The sequence below is a fragment of the Taudactylus pleione genome, unplaced genomic scaffold (genome assembly GCF_031769625.1).
Source record: "Taudactylus pleione unplaced genomic scaffold, aTauple2 ptg000202l, whole genome shotgun sequence".
NCBI lineage: Eukaryota > Metazoa > Chordata > Amphibia > Anura > Myobatrachidae > Taudactylus > Taudactylus pleione.
The window spans coordinates 7,374,568-7,391,102 of record NW_028284604.1 but is presented as its reverse complement, the minus strand read 5'-3'; the positions used below and the strand labels follow the sequence as shown (position 1 = coordinate 7,391,102).

General features: G+C 42.7%; 1 protein-coding gene across 1 annotated transcript in view; it reads left to right on the top strand.

Moving 5' to 3' along the window:
* The window catches only part of EPB41L4A (erythrocyte membrane protein band 4.1 like 4A), a 258,913-nt gene that overhangs the window by 68,769 nt on the left and 173,609 nt on the right, over positions 1-16,535 (top strand). Inside the window, exon 2 of the mRNA XM_088477685.1 lies at positions 10,782-10,886. Coding sequence (XP_088333811.1) covers positions 10,782-10,886 — 105 coding nt within the window. The remainder of the gene's footprint in view (positions 1-10,781; positions 10,887-16,535) is intronic.

The following is a 16,535-nucleotide window of genomic DNA, read 5'->3' as shown; positions in this document are numbered from 1 at the left end:
CCCAGGGTTGGATTGTGGATTCAGTTGCTAAAGTTTACATACTGTAGGTCACATTACAAGCGGTATAAGTGCTATGCATGCACCTATCCAGTGATTGTGACAAATGTTACTGTCAACCTTGGAAAGGACAAAATAGGTGATTGCTTCCAGTAAACCGTGCACCAACATCCTAACATCTATCATTTATCGGCTTCTGCGTGACGTCAGCTTTTAGTAAATAATTTTTTTGTTTTCCATCCCTACCGTCTTGTCTTTCTATAACCAGGCAGAGCTGTGTATTGTGCTGCTACAAAGCTCTGTTACATGACAACTCTCCTGTGCTCTCTGTGTCTCAGATGAAAACAGACAAATACCATTCTGATTACAGTTCATTTTATTCTTCGTATATTTTCTGTTTTCATATTTTCTAAAAAGAAAATAAATATATAAAAAAGTCATTATTAAAGTGTTAATGAATAAAAATACCATAGTAAACATGAAAATACCATAATTAAAATATCTTGATTTTATTTTAAATCTGGGTATGGCCAGGGTGCCAAGGACAGGATCCTAACCACCATCGGTTCTACAGTATTGGTACTGTGCCATCAATGGGGAAAACCCCCACTTGCCGTCGGTCATAGACCTTTGATGGTTGCAAACCATCGATGGTCGATGGTCATCCTTACTTGGGATTATCCTGGGATCCCATATAGGACCCTGATACCACCACTGTTAGCAGTGACAATGAAGCAGGAAGCTGTTCTTATGTACACCCTCTAACCTTCAAAAGGGTCGCACATTACCCTTATTTCTTAGTAGAAAGTTAGAGACCTATATGTAATATATCAGCAGGTCTTTTAAACAAGCATTATGAGGTATAACAAAAACAATATAACAACAAAACAGGAGGGAGCCGTGGTCTACAAGTGAAGGCTTAGAAGGCCGCATGTTGCTCATTACTGATGTAGAGGAACATCTGGATTCGATGTAGGATTAGAACATCTGTGGCATGAATGCTGTGATGGATATCTGACTTGCAATCAGAATTTATGCTTTTTTTCAGGTTTAACAAAAAATTGTATATGTATAAAAGGTAAAAAATAAGCTATATAGCATCTATTTAAGTTACAGGAGTTTGTGTAGAGACTTATAAAACAGTGAAGTAATCTAGGTAGATATCCATTTTAACTGTACAGGACTGTGCATAAGAGATGTTTACTTCCAGCTATCCCACTGGCAGCAAGAGGGTACACCTCACCTTCATAGACATGTACCGTCATGAGCATGAGCTGGAAATGAAATTGTTCTCTGCAGGAACAATCTAGTCTTCCTCCACAACAGGTGCTGCCTCTGCGTATCCTATTACTGGACCCATTACATTGATAACTGCGCAGGATACACTACACTTTTATTACAACCGTGTAACTGACAATCCTGTCACCTGTAAAGAAGCTGTCATTGGTCTTGTTTAAACCAGTCATTATGCATTAGTAGGGCAGCTTCATAATCAATAAAAATACCACATTCTGCAAATGAATTTAAAATTTGCAGTTCATTTGATATGAATTGTGAAATACAGTGTTATAATTCCCAACTTTTAATGTATTTGTATATCTAGGAGAACTCGTAAATCTGTTTCACTGTCACTGTGATAATTACAGGTAATTCCATAATCGCTCAATAACATAAAGATAACTGGTGAAAACAAACATCATTTTCATCACGTTTATCCAATTATTGTGAATACTGTGGACTGCAACCTAAAAGAATATTTAGGATCATTGAAAGCTAATGTTTTTCAGAAAGGAAAATAAACAGTAATTACAGAGTATGTATGTGCAACCCCGTAGAGAGCTGGTCCCCACAACTTTTTGGGGTGTGTGACCTGGGAGGTGTGGCCTGGGAGGTGTGGCCTGGGAGGTGTGGCCTGGGAGGTGTGGCCATGCCCCCCTTAGAATAACAAATAGAAAAGAAAAAGTATTTTCAGCTGAACACAGGGGTGCTGTTAGCCAGGGGCATATCCAGAGTTACTGTCAGAGTCAGCCCTCAGCCAGGGGCATATCCAGGTGGGGAGGACGCGTTCAGTATGATCGCTCATCTCCCACAGGCAGAAGTCACTGTTGCTGCTACTCAGTGGCAGCAGCCTCCCTGGCCCCACTACAGCCCAGCATACCGCAACGTGTGCTGGGCTGGGGAGAGAACCTGCTGACAGGTAAGTGGGAGGGGATGCGCCGTGGACCCGGGTCGTTCCAACAAGCCTGGGCCTGGGGAATTAGTACATGCTCCCCCACACCCACCCCCTCTACCTCCTCTTCGCTACCTCTATCAGGGAGTACCGCAAGGTCCAGTCTTAGGTCCTCTGCTTGTCTCAATCTATACCACTTCTCTTGGCAAACGTATTATCTGTAGGCCAACATTCCTGTGTGACTGGGTCATACAGCCCACCAAGATTCTCTGCAATCTGACTGGGCCAATATACAATAGGTAGCACCTTTCCTCGTGTATGATTGCCTATTTCCCTATATATTGTAAGCTTGTGAGCAGGGACTTCTATGTCTGTCTGTTATTACCCAGTCTTGTTCTATCACTGGGCCAGATTCACTACGGATCGCAACTACGATTACGCACGCAATCAGCTGATTGTTTCATTATGCACATGCATCGCAGTGCGCGTGCGCAAACCAGTCACTGCGATCGGGACTGTGATCGCAGTGACTACACAGACCCATTGCCGAATGATTGACAGGAAGTGCTGTTTGGGGGTGGTGAAAGCGGGGTGGTCGGCGAAACGCAGGCGTGCCAGTGTGTTCGAACGCCATTGCAGGGGCGTGCAGAAATGATCCATTGCGATGCCATACGCAGCTCGAGTACTCGCGCAATGAGATTAGCAATTCTTGAGTAAGGTCTGACCTTGTGCAAGTGTGCGGGTGTGGTACTCGATGTTACAGATGGTTTCACAGTCTTGCTAAACATCGCTATGTAGTGCTGCGACGGCATAGCCATCGCAATGGGACTGCAGTGAGACTGCTTGCGTAATCGCAGCTGCGATCGCAGTTGAGATCCGTAGTGAATCAGGCCCACTGTTTGTTACCAATTTTAAAGTGCAACAGAATATGCTGGCGCTATATAAGTTACTGATAATAAATACATAGGGGCCTATTCATCAACACTAAAATAAAGTTTTTAAGGACATTTTCCTTAAATAACGTTATTTTAGTATTTATGATATGATGACACTGAGCAAGGAGATATCAGTGTTATCTCCTCTGCGTTAATTTCCAAACTCCCCATACATTAGTATGGGGATATGGAAATTATGGTAATCATCAAATTCCGAAAATTATGTATTTTCGGAATTTGATGGAGGTACTATCCGCCACTGTGAGGTGGCGAATATCTGGTAACACCTGCGGTCAGCTGGACAGCTCCCTCCGGCGCTCTGGTCCCTCCTCTGGCTCCAGTGGTTGCTTGCACACTGTGTTCTCCCTACAGAACACAATAAAGTTTAGAAAAAAAAAACTGTACTAAACTGTACTGTGTTCTGCTGGGAGACCACGTGTCAGACCAGCAGGATGGAGCCGGAGGCTGCCGCGCGGCAGGTAAGTTCGGGAAGGGGGGAAAATGAGCGGAGGAGGGAAGGGGGGTTGGGGGGGGGCACACAACAAACTTACCGCCGCTGTAGGTAGTGCTGCGCATGCACTGGGTTTACGAATGTAACAGTGCATGCGCAGCACAGATTCCAGCTGCAGTAAGTTAGAGTAGAGAGGGAAAAGTATCTATTTCCCGAAAAGCTGTCATCGCAAAAATTACAGCTTTTCGGAATAGATACTGATGGAGAGGAGGAATGATGAATTCCTCCGTTAATTAGGTAGAACTCCATGCGAGTTCTAAACCTAATTACCTCCATCGATTTTTAAGGTATGATGAATAGGCCCCATAATCATGGAAGATATTGATAAACAGCAGGAGCGATGATGGTCTACTGAGGAACATTACATTGTGTACCCTTCTTTGTCTGATTGCTTATTTGTGTAGCATATATACACTTTCATTTAGATACTGTTTTGTTGATTTTGTCTGTTAGAGCAGAAAGCAGGCTTTCTACATTACACTTCATTCTACTAAAATTGAATTATTATCTGTAGCTGGGTGAAGCAGCCTTTGTTCTCTTCTGAAAGCCTTGCTAATAGATATCTAGGATGAATGTATTCTGCTAAAAAGTTTCATAGTCCTTCAAGCTTAGAATCAAGTACTCTCTGATTATATATTACATACACACGTGCTTTTCAAGAGCTCTATACTTGAAATGTCGTCCTATTGTACAGAAGTATAATACGCCCTTTCCTGACTAAAATATAGCTGTGCAAAGTGCTCAAGTGGTGCCTAAGAAAAAAAATTACATGACAAAATTTGAAAGCTGTAGATGTTAAAAGATATTGATTTAAAGTTTAGCTTTAGGAGAATAAAATAATAGGTTAGTAAAATTGCATTTACATTCCTGATTTTCTCCTACGCTGCTTCTTTACATTTTTTTCATCTTCTTTTTTTGCCCCCATTTTTATTTTTTTGTGACCATTCCTTTTATGTGACTAAATTATATATCTTATTTTGGCACAATAAAAAAGTAATCAATCAGTTAGGATCTTCCCAATCCTCCCACTTTCTCCAATCATAAGTTGAACACTTTTGTGCTGCCTTCTTGGCGCATTTGGTTCATGTACTTCCCATAAGACTGTAGACATATGCAGAATAATAGGTGAACGATATAAGAAAATGTCTTTCGCACTGCAGACCCTCATGTTTGCACCATAGTAAATACGTCTGACAGATCCTCGGTGTGGTGAAAAGGGAGTGTCCACACGATTACAACTGCTCGTATTTTAAAAAGATTTTGGACATGTTATAATATAGAAGTGTTTTGAAAGATGTCTGTTTGGCAAAATGTTTGTGGATGGGAAATTGGATGGTTCTGGATGATGTACAATTTACAGAAACATTACTTGGTGTAGAGTACATAAGGGGTTATATTTGTTGTTTAAGAAACTGCATGTACAATTTGTTAGCAACATGCTGCGAATAATAGCAGAAATTATAGCTCCTGATTCAGAGGGTGCATGCAAATCCCGTTGTGACTGCGATTCCGTATGCAGCGGTTCTGTGAAAATATGCAAATGGCGCTGCTCGCAGGTTTTCTACGGAGACTCCCATCGGTGGCATCTGATCTCTGCTTGCGTACAAAGACACATCATCGGTCGCATTATCGATCCTCTGAGCAACATTAATTATGGTTGCTCAGAATGTCCGTCAGAAGTCTGCCTGCCGGAGACGTAACTGTTTACACAGATGCAGTCACAGACTGACACATAGCTCCAAACGGTCACAACACACCGGTCTGGAAGTGTTTGATGCAGTTTTTACAGATGTAGAAAAGTAATTAATATCCCTTTCAGATCGACAACCCAGGAAATACATGTGTCTATCAACCCGAGAATTTCACAGGGCTCAGTCCCCGGCCCTGGTACAGAGCAGGGTCGTGGACCCGGGACTTCAAACCGTGTCGTTAGCTTTCACACATGGCAAAAAACCAGGTCGATACATGTTCATGTGCAAATACCCAGGTCTTTGTACAATGGCCCTGATTCAGAGCCGCTCGCGAGCGCTATGCGCTCGCAAGCGGGCCAATGTTTAGGCACTGTGCAGGCGTCGCGTCCGGCGCGCGAGAGCCCCTCCGAGCAACTGAAGTTCAGTCGCTTCAGTGCTCGCAACAAGACGGGGCGGCTGTCGATGGTGAGTGACAGCTCGCCCCGTTTTGTGGGCAGGTAGGGGGGGTGGCTGGACAAACGCCGGCATTCCCTTAGGAACCCCTGGCGTTTGTAGGGAGGTCTTACTGACATCACTAGTGATGTCAGTAGTGGACTTCCTGCTCTATTAGAGCAGGAAGTCCACTCGGCCTTGCAGCAGCCTAGACCCTAGGGTCTCGTCGCAAGGTCGATGGTCGCGATTATCGCTATGGTCTCCTGACCGCTCGCACAAGCTGTGGGCGGTCTCCCACAGCTTTGCGAGCGGCCGGAGAACTAAAAAAAAACGCCCACAATCCCAGCTTGCGGGCAGCTGCAGTGAGCGGCTCTGAAATAGGGCCAATGTGTGAAAGGGGTATCAGTTCTTTATTTTCATGAAGTTATTCAAGGGCCGTATTCAATTAGACGCAAAAAGTTGGAATCTGCGAAAAAGTATCGCGGATGGCATCATTTCGACAGGCGGAAACTTTTCGCCATATTCAATTACAAAGAATTTTCACGTGCGCTATAGCGATTGTAGTTGTGATTACGCACGCAGGTCTGCTGCAAAAATATGCTAATGACTGCAATCGCAAGGCTAATATAGAGAAGCACAAAGCCAGCATGGAGACGCCCACTGCCGCTTTCGAACACCCGTAATACTTTGCAATCCTGCGTATACATCGGTACCATCGAGTAACATCGGCCCTTACACACAATTACAACAGGTCTGACCTTACTCAGAAATTACTAACCTTGTTGCACGCAGTGAATACACAAGCTGCATATCCCGTCGCAGTGGCTAATTTTTGCACGCCCAAGTAACGTTGTTCAAGGGGACAGGCACGCCTGCATTTCTCTGGCCACTTCCCTCTCACCACCCCCAAACGCTGACCTGACGTCACTCACTGCGATGGCTTTGTATCTGCGTAGGCGATTGCAGGGCGATCGCTTTGCTAATTCACGCACGCGCACTGCGGTACACACGTAGTACGCACCATTGACTGATCTGCGCACGTGGTTGCAATTGCGATCCATTATTTTTTGGTCATTTTTTGTACTCTCAGTGAATGCACATCTGCTCTTGTCATTTGCAGGGGAGATACCTGTGCAGGGTTGGTTGCATCTGACATTTGCTGCGAAGTCTGCATAGGTAGCAAAATGCTATTATTTTTTTTCCCTGTTTGCATTTTTACCTTTACCTGTGCTCCAACTCTAAATCAGCCTCTGTATGCAACTTCTATCTGCTGAGGACACAGCTTTTTTCTATCTATATAAAACACACTTTTAAGAACTTAATGGGAATAATTTGAATTCCTTGTGACGATTGCTTGTATTGGATTTCTTCTTCTCATCTGAGTATATCTCTGTAGCTTTGTATTATCCTGGGCGTCCTCCCCATGTGGTATGCAGCGATATTGATTTGGCTGCTGGCTAATCAGCTGTCTAGGACCTATGGAGCTCAGTCTTATAAAACTAAATTAATATAGGGTCTAACATAGAGGAGGAATCCTACACCTATGGTGTTTATGTGGCACTAACTGCAGATAAGGTCCTTTACTAAAACCTATTTTATTATTTTATATATTATATTTTTAGTTTCATTTTTTTTCTTTTTTCACCTAATGTGCAACTGCTTCCTCCCCTGAAAAAGCCAGTGCACTATGATTATGTTTTAGTGAAGTCCAAGTTTTACGTAAAGTAGGTTACAGAATTTGCCAACATTCTGTGGATGTATTAGGGCCCCATTGTGCAGTGCATTGGGCCCTTGCATATGTTGCTTTGGGCCCACAAATTACTAGTTACACCCCAGCGGGCACATATGCTACCATTTATTCTTGTGTAAACCTGGCATATAGGCTACTGTTCTCCTGGTGTAAACCTGGCATATAGGCAACTGTTTCTCCTGGAGTAAACCTGGCATATAGGCTACTGTTCTCCTGGTGTAAACCTGGCATGTAGGCTACTGTTTCTCCTGGAGTAAACCTGGCATATAGGCTACTGTTCTCCTGGTGTAAACCTGGCATGTAAGCTACTGTTTCTCCTGGTGTAAACCTGGCATATAGGCTACTGTTTCTCCTGGTGTAAACCTGGCATATAGGCTACTGTTTCTCCTGTAGTAAACCTGGCATGTAGGCTACTGTTTCTCCTGGAGTAAACCTGGCATGTAGGCTACTGTTTCTCCTGGAGTAAACCTGGCATATAGGCTACTGTTTCTCCTGGAGTAAACCTGGCATGTAGGCTACTGTTTCTCCTGTAGTAAACCTGGCATGTAGGCTACTGTTTCTCCTGGAGTAAACCTGGCATGTAGGCTACTGTTTCTCCTGGAGTAAACATGGCATGTAGGCTACTGTTTCTCCTGGAGTAAACCTGGCATGTAGGCTATTGTTAAGAGTTGGCCTAACTTTGCACATATGCTAGTGGTTCCCTGGCATAAAGCTGGCATGTATGCTAGTGTATCTCCTGGCATAAACTTTGCACATATGCTACGGTTGCTCCTGGTGTAACGTGGCACACAAGGGCGTAACTACCATAGGTGCAGCTTCTAGGCCCGCAGATGGGGGGGGGGGAGGTCGACCTTATTTGTCTGTCCCATCTTTCTATTTGAGATTGGGCAGTTCTAGCCATTTCCACTGTTTCTGCTGGCGTATATCTGGCATTTAGGCTATTGTTTCTCCTGATATAACCCTGGTATGTAGGCTGCTTCTTCTGGTGTAAACCTGGCATGTAGGCTACTGTTTCTGCTGGCGTAAACCTGGCATGTAGGCCACTGTTTCTCCTGGTATAAATCAGGCATGTATGCTACTGATTTTTTCCTAGGCTGTTGTTTCTTCTGGTGTAAACCTGGCACATATGCTTCTGTTTCTCCTGGTATAAACCTGTAATATAGGCTACTCTGTCACCTGGTGTAAGCCTGGCACATATGCTTCTGTTTCTCCTGGTATAAACCTGTAATATAGGCTTCTCTGTTACCTGGTGTAAACCTGGCACATATGCTTCTGTTTCTCCTGGTATAAACCTGTAATGTAGGCTACTCTGTCACCTGGTGTTAACCTGGTACTTATGCTTCTGTTTCTCCTGGTATAAACCTGTAATATAGGCTACTCTGTCACCTGGTGTAAACCTGGCACATATGCTACGTATTCTCCTGGCAAAAACTTGGCATGTATATTACTCTTGCAGAGCTGGACACATATTGAGGATATGCATCACAAGGTCGGCAGTGACAATGTTACCAGTCACTATGTTGACCAAAGTATGCCAACGCCAGGATACCGACACGGCTGAAATGCTACTTACAGCCTTTCACCCATGTGGATGTTATAATTTTAAATATTCAAACTTACCAGCATGATTAAGATTATAACAAACGCACAGGTGAGATGCTCTAAGTAACATTTCAGCCATGTCGGGATGCTGGCGACGGCATGCTGAGGTCGCCATAGTGACTGGTGACAATGTCACTGTCAACTTCCCATACCAAGCCCATGTTTAGACACACACAGGGAACGACATCTTTTTTTCGGACATAAATGACACCTGCACTTTTTAAGTAACATGCATCCAACATGAGCCTCATTATGTGTGGCACCAGATACGGTTCCGCATCTGTGACTGATTGCCGCTGTTCCCCATTCTGCTGCCGGCTGGGTCAGGTGATCAGAGAAGTGTAACATGTTGGATTTCCCTGACTCGCTGATTCCGACCAAAAAATGGTGGAGATCGGCGAGACAGAGGTTTTTAATATGCTGATTTTCTCTGATCCGGGGAATTGAGGCTGTGGATGTATGGCCTGCATTAGACTTGGCATCAGATATGGTTCTGCTTATTAAATAGCACTAGAAACAGCTGTAAGCACACAATGCCGATATTTTCAAGCTTACCATTCTTTATTTGTTTTCCTCTGTACAACATGTTTTTTTTACTAGTGTCTTTGTAAAGGAGAAGACGTGTCACACCCCATCACTGCTTCCCCTCCCATATAAGGGATCACTTCAGAAAAACATTATAACACAAAGCCATTGATCTGCACTTAATTAGCAGAAAACTCCTTAATCATAGTGGCTGTGCATATTGACATTGAATAGATTAAAGTGAATCTGTCACCACGAAATAAGTGAGACTTGTTTGAAGGAGCTAATTATTCTGCTGATGTGTTGTTTACACAAATTTCCTGCAGTGGAAGTATATCAGTGAGAATTGACTTCCGCTATATTATTGCAGAATTTTATAACCATTTTATAGTTGCAGAATATCTAGGAGAAATTGTTCCATCAACAGCTAGAATGATGGAGTCGCTTATTTCATATGTGTTATCCAACAAGCAATGTATAACTACGAATGTCATCTTTTTGGACCACGTTTTTTGTTTCACAAAAGTGAAAATACCAATACAGGCAGATGTGCCAGGATGGACACAAGTTTTCTCTACAGATGAGTCCACCGCTTATAGTCTACAGCAGTGGTGTCAAACTCGGGCCCTCCAGCTGCAGTGGAACTACACATCCCAGCATGCAGTGCCACAGTTTTGCTATTAGGCCATGCTAAAACTGTGGCAGGGCATGCTGGGATATGTAGTCCCACAAAAGCTGAAGGGCCCGAGTTTAACACCACAGATCTACAGTTTCATCTGCGTATCTCATGTAAAGAGCGCATGGTGATTTTCTCATGCCAGACTCATCACTGTCTCCATTCACAGACCCACCGTGAAGTATTGCAGCAACGAGTGTTTTTGTGTATGAACATGTGAGAAATGGGAAGGAAACACTGTTAAACAAAGAGTTTTCGGTTGTCAGTCTCATTTCAGACACAGTAAGGCGGCACCTTCGTCAGTGTTTCATGTATTTTGCCAAGTGAATACATAACAAAGCCCATAGAATCTTGCTGCAGGGAGACCAAAAATAGCTCCTGGTCAATAAAACAAGCCCCTTGTTTGGTTACACAATGCCATAGTGAACGCATGAATGACGCTGACAATTCAGAATATTCTCCTGAATAGATTCTGTACATTCTTTCCCACAGAAATCAACGAAAGGCTCTGTTGTCCTGGACTACGTATTCCGTCACCTAAACCTTGTGGAGATAGATTACTTTGGGCTACGGTACTGTGACAGAAACCATCAGGCGGTGAGTGACAGACAGTGGACATCCTGCTTGTCCAGCCATAACGTTTTCTGTTCAATGACCTTTGTATATTCGCAGCTCACCAAGGATGGAAAGAGCTTCACATACAGTCAGTCAGAGTAACCAGATTCCATAAAGTGATTGTGTATTAATAAGTGAATGTCACCTGATTCTGTTGTTTTATTCAACATTAAGGTTTCTAGTAATAATAGGATATGGTTTTGCTTGTTATTGATGAACCATGGACGAAACAGATCAGAGTGGCTAGATGGGAGAGAAGTGGTAGGGAAAGAACATAGATAGTTGAGGAGGTGTCTTATTGTAATAAGAATTAACATAAAAATAGAACGCAGATGAGAATACAATGGGCCTTATTAGGAGTTAGGAGTAAATCTGGCTAGACGGTCAGAACCATGTTGCCTGCAGGAGTGTTACATTTAAATGCGAGGGTAGAATTAGTGGTGACAGTGGGCTCGTTCTAGTTTAATTTGCAGATTCAAAATAAAGCTGCACAGATTTTGCTTTCAACATACAAAAGCAGCCACCACTTCCTTGCATCCGAAAAAAGCATTTGCCCCCTTTGCATCGCAGTGTGATTTATGCAGGTGCAAATTTGTACCCTTTAGCTGGATCTCTTGCTAACTTTAAATAAGGAGGACTTAAGCTGTCCATACATCTGACCGGTATTTCCGCGATCCTGCGACGCGATCGGAAATGCCGATTTGCCGGGTGGAAACGCCGGCCGACCAACATCGATGTTCAGCGATCCGTCGCAGGATCGCTGAAATATTACATGATAAATGTCCCTGATTTGACGATCGTGATAGTTTTTTGATCGCGATCATCAAATCGGGAAAATCCTGAGATGCTGGGTTGCAGCATCGTGCGATCGCGGCAATCCATCGCTGATAGATGGGCCCCATTATGCCCCTCCAATATACATTACTCCCTTTCCTGCCTCTCATGGGGCCCATCCATCGGCGATGGTTTGCCGCTATCCCGCATTGCTGCATCCCGGCATCGTGGGATCTCAGAAATCCAACATGTTGGATTTTCCCGATTTGACGATCGCGAACAAAAAATTATCGTGATCGTCAAATTGGGGACAATTAATATGTAATATTTCAGCGATCCTGCGACAGATCGATGTTGGTCGGCCGGCGTTTCCACCCGGCAGATGGGCATTTCCGATCGCGTCGCAGGATCGCGGATATACCGGTCAGATGTATGGGCACCTTAAGACACAATTCATTGTTGAAGAGAAGTAACATTTTATAATAATGTTGTATCATTATTTTTATGCTTTGATAGACTCATGAAAACCCTTTTTTTTCTATTTCAAACTTGGGTGCAAATGCTTTAAACAGCTTAGAAATTGTGCAATGCTAATCTAATAACAATAATATAAATACACATAGGGGCATATTTATGACAGAACAAAAGCCCCATTGTTGGTGAAGCCAGGTCTTTTTGCTTGCTTCATCCTATATATTTAAAGTAGGTTGATGCTGGCTATAGATATACTGGCATTTTTGCCTGGGGTGTCTATTTATCTACAGATATTTGTTATATATAAACTGAAAAAAAAAACAACATTATTTTAGTTATTTTCTTTTTTAGTAGTAATTGGATTGAAAGATCAAACTGGGCTCCCATTTCAGTTTAAACTGCTCAATGGGGCAGAACCAGGGTCTCCAAAGAGTAAAGGCCCCCATACCTCTACGATCCAGAGTTGGCGATTCGATGAAATCCAATGGATTTCACTGATTTGCCGATCATGATTAAAATATAATTTGTAACATGTAGAATTTCACAGATTCTCCAACGGATCGGCTACAATCGGTAGCCACCGGTTGGCATTTCTGACCGACGGATCTGCGGTTCCGGTTCGATAGTGGGATCGGTGGATTTCCCTGTAGATGTATGGGGCCCTTAACTTTTATCCCTCTGGATAGCTTTCATCATGGCAATAAAATATTCATGAATTTTGGCTAAAGTCGTTTTCAAGAACTACACTGTAATGAGTTTAATTATAATACAATGGCCCCATAATAACAAAACAGTCCCATCTAGGACTCAGTGTTTGAGTTTTGTATACTTTGGAGAGGGACTTTTTGGATTGAAAGTGAGACAGTAGGTATATGGATCCAAAAGAGGGACTGTCCCTCCAAAAGAAATTAGTACTGCTATATTATGACCATATTAGATGGTAGAATGGGCAAGTTATTACTGTAGTTTATACCATATTTGGTACAGGTTCCAGGACTGCAGTTAATTTTTTTTTTAAAGGGACACATATATTTGTGATTGAGGCCCCTATTTACTACAATCCGCATTTAGAATGTGTATGCAGTGTGATATTTTCAACTGAATTTAGGAAATAACACATGGATGTATTAACTTCCGCATGCAGGGACAGAGCTTGCGATAAAGCTCTGTCCCTGCGAATACCATCCGCACACTTTCACTGTATATATATTTTTTTTTTAAAAAAGAGAAGAGTGTGTCTGCGCATGTGCAGGAGTCGGGGAACCGGGGGAAGCCCCAATAACGCATCTCTAGTTGGCGTTATTATCACAGGGTTTCCCCAAGTAAATCTGAGCACATTTTCCATTACAAGGGGCATATTTACTAAAGTGAGAGTTTTTAGAAGTGGGGATGTTGCCCATAGCAATCAATCAAATTCTACTTAACATTTATCTAGCACCGTCTACAAGATAATAGCTAGAATCTGATTGGTAGCTATGAGCAGCATCTCTACTTTTAAAAACTCTCACTTTAGTAAATTTACCCCCAAGTATGAGAAATGCAATCTGCTTACTAAAATATGTGAATTAAAGGGACTGGAGTAATTTTTCTTGAAAACTACTATAATTGCCCTTTAAGAAATTTATGTGATACTAAAATAATGTGAAAACGGTGTGTAAAAATAATGTTAATGCCTCTGAAAGAGAGAAGCATGGCTGGCTATACTTATCAGCTTTAGGGCTCTATTTATTAACATTATTTTTACTAAAATAAAGTGAAAGAGGGTGTTTTCACACCCTTTCCACATTATTTTAATTTCACCTAAATTTAATAAAGGGCAATTGGAATAGAATTCGTAAAATTCTACTCCAAGCCCTAATTATCACATATTTTTAGTAAACAGATCACATTTCCCATAATTGTAATGGGAAATGTGATCTGCCTGAGATATACTAAAAATAAAATGTGAAAAAATACCGGGGGAAGCCCTGTGATAATAACGCCACCTGGAGGTGGCATTATTCAGGCTTTCCCCCGGTTCCCCGACTCCTGCTCCGCTCTCACAGGCGGAGCAGAGCCCAGAGCCGGCCCCAGTGATCAGCTGTGTGGTCTAAACAAACTACAAGCTGATCACTGCAAAAAAAAAAAAAAAAAACTTACCTGGGTCCAGGGCCGGTGATCGGTTCTCCGGTGTTGTCCTCCCTCCAGTCAGCTGGTCTCCCGGCTCCTGCACTGTGACCCTGGTCAGCTGCTGCATTAAACAGCTGACCGGGTCACAGTGCAGGATGGGAAACCAGCTGACCGGAGCCCTGGAGGGAGGACATCACCAGAGCAGCGATGACCTGACCGGAGGTAAGTAAAAGTTAGGGGGGGGGGGTCCGAAAAATACATTGATAATAAGGCTGCGGAGGGGATTCGCAGGGACAGAGCTTTATCGCAAGCTCTGTCCCTGCAAGGGATTTTTCCCTGTGATTTTGCCTGAATTCGCAATACGAATTCAGTCGGAAATATCACACTACAATCTGCATTTGAATGCGGATTGTAGTAATTAGAGCCCTTAGTGTTGTATAGTAGTATATATTAAAGAGTTTTGCACCTAAAATAAAAATTATTTATGTAATGACTGTTAAGAGTACATAGCAATACAGCAATATCCGCCTTATCTGGCTTTCACCATGAATTTGAACACTGCCATCTGTCTACTCTCCCGGTGACTGTTTCCTCTCTGCATTTTCCTGCATGGAAATCAGCGCAGCAAGATGCCGTTTGGAATACGGTTTCACATCCAGCATCTCTCACAGTTAGGACTATACTCTGAGCTCTATACAGATTGTCAAATTATATTTCAAATTATATTGCAGCATGTTGTGTGAAGTAAGCTGTAATGAGGAAACGTCTGCAGTCTTTTTTTTATTACACAATTTTTATATAGCTATAGATGGAAAACTTACAATAAACTAACACTTCAAGGTTTAAACTTACCTCCTTCATATGTAAGTAATTAGCAAAGGATAAAGGGAAAGTTTGTATAGTACATAATCTTTTCAGTCACACAAATAATCACGTTTCCACATCTTGTATGTGATAATGCAAATATTTTCTCACACACACACTGCTTGTTATTAACATGTATTTATGCAGCACCAGAATAAACCACAGTGATTGGAAACAGAGTAATAATAACAGACAGACAGAGGGGTATAAAAAAAAGCCCTGCTCCCAAACTTACAGTCTAATATTACAATAGGAAAATAAGCAGCTTTTTGGCTTTCTCACTTTCATTGGTAAAATATGGGCAAGGTCATATTGTGTAGTTATAACCACTATCTTATCTTTAGTTGTTGGAAGTATGTATGCTTACAGTGGCAAGCGCATGAAGAGGGCATAATTAGCACTTATCCAGCTTTAATATACATCATACAAAGTGTATAGTGTGTCATAATTCCAGCATATGCAGGACCAGCGATCACAGTGATGGTGCGTACACACGTAGCGATATAAATGAGCAATTTGAACGATAACTATATCGTTATCGTTCAAATCGTTAATTTTTTTGGTCCCTACCAACTGACCATCGACCAGCAATGCGCGGCCACGTATGGACGATAGCGATATCGTCCATCGGCCGTGCATGCAGGTCAACTTGCTCGATATCGAGCAAGTTACTACGGGTCGCAATAGTCGTCTGTGAGTTGGTGGTGTGCTGGATGATCGATATCGATCATCCAGCACACCGGGGAGGGTGCAGGACAATCAGCCAGCGATATCGTATCGCTGGCAGATCGCTACGTGTGTATGCACCATAAGCCACTAGATGCGGCAGTAGGGCCATCCTCTCTGAGCTGAGTGTTTTTATGTCACATGTGTTAGCCATTTCAGAGCATGGGAGCAAGTCCAATAGTCTGGAGGAGCAGCAGAAGAACCTAGCACTGCCCTGGATATATATGTACATATTGGGCTCCTTATATACTGGATAACAGTATCAATAATTAACCCTATAAATGGTCTATAGCAGTGCAACCATAAAAGGGCATGTTTTCAAGATCTCCTAGTTGGTGCACAGGTGCATTCATTACTGGCTGACACATGTTAAAAGATCCACAGGTGGTGCTAATTATTTCATTTGTGATACTGAGGAGAGCATGCAGCAGTAGTAAAATTGTATTATATTACTATTTCTAATCTGTTCATGGCATGGAAAGGGAAGGGGGGTTTCCAGGCAACTGGAAACCCCCTTGCGTTTGCCCATGGCTTACTAGCAGATTGTAATGCTGAATGCCCATCTTTTGGGGGCTGGTAAATGCAGTTCACTACATGTGCCCCGACTCATTGCTGCATCCTATTGCCAATGTAGGCTGTTATGAGCAATAATAGCTCTTTGTTAGGACTGATATATACAAAATG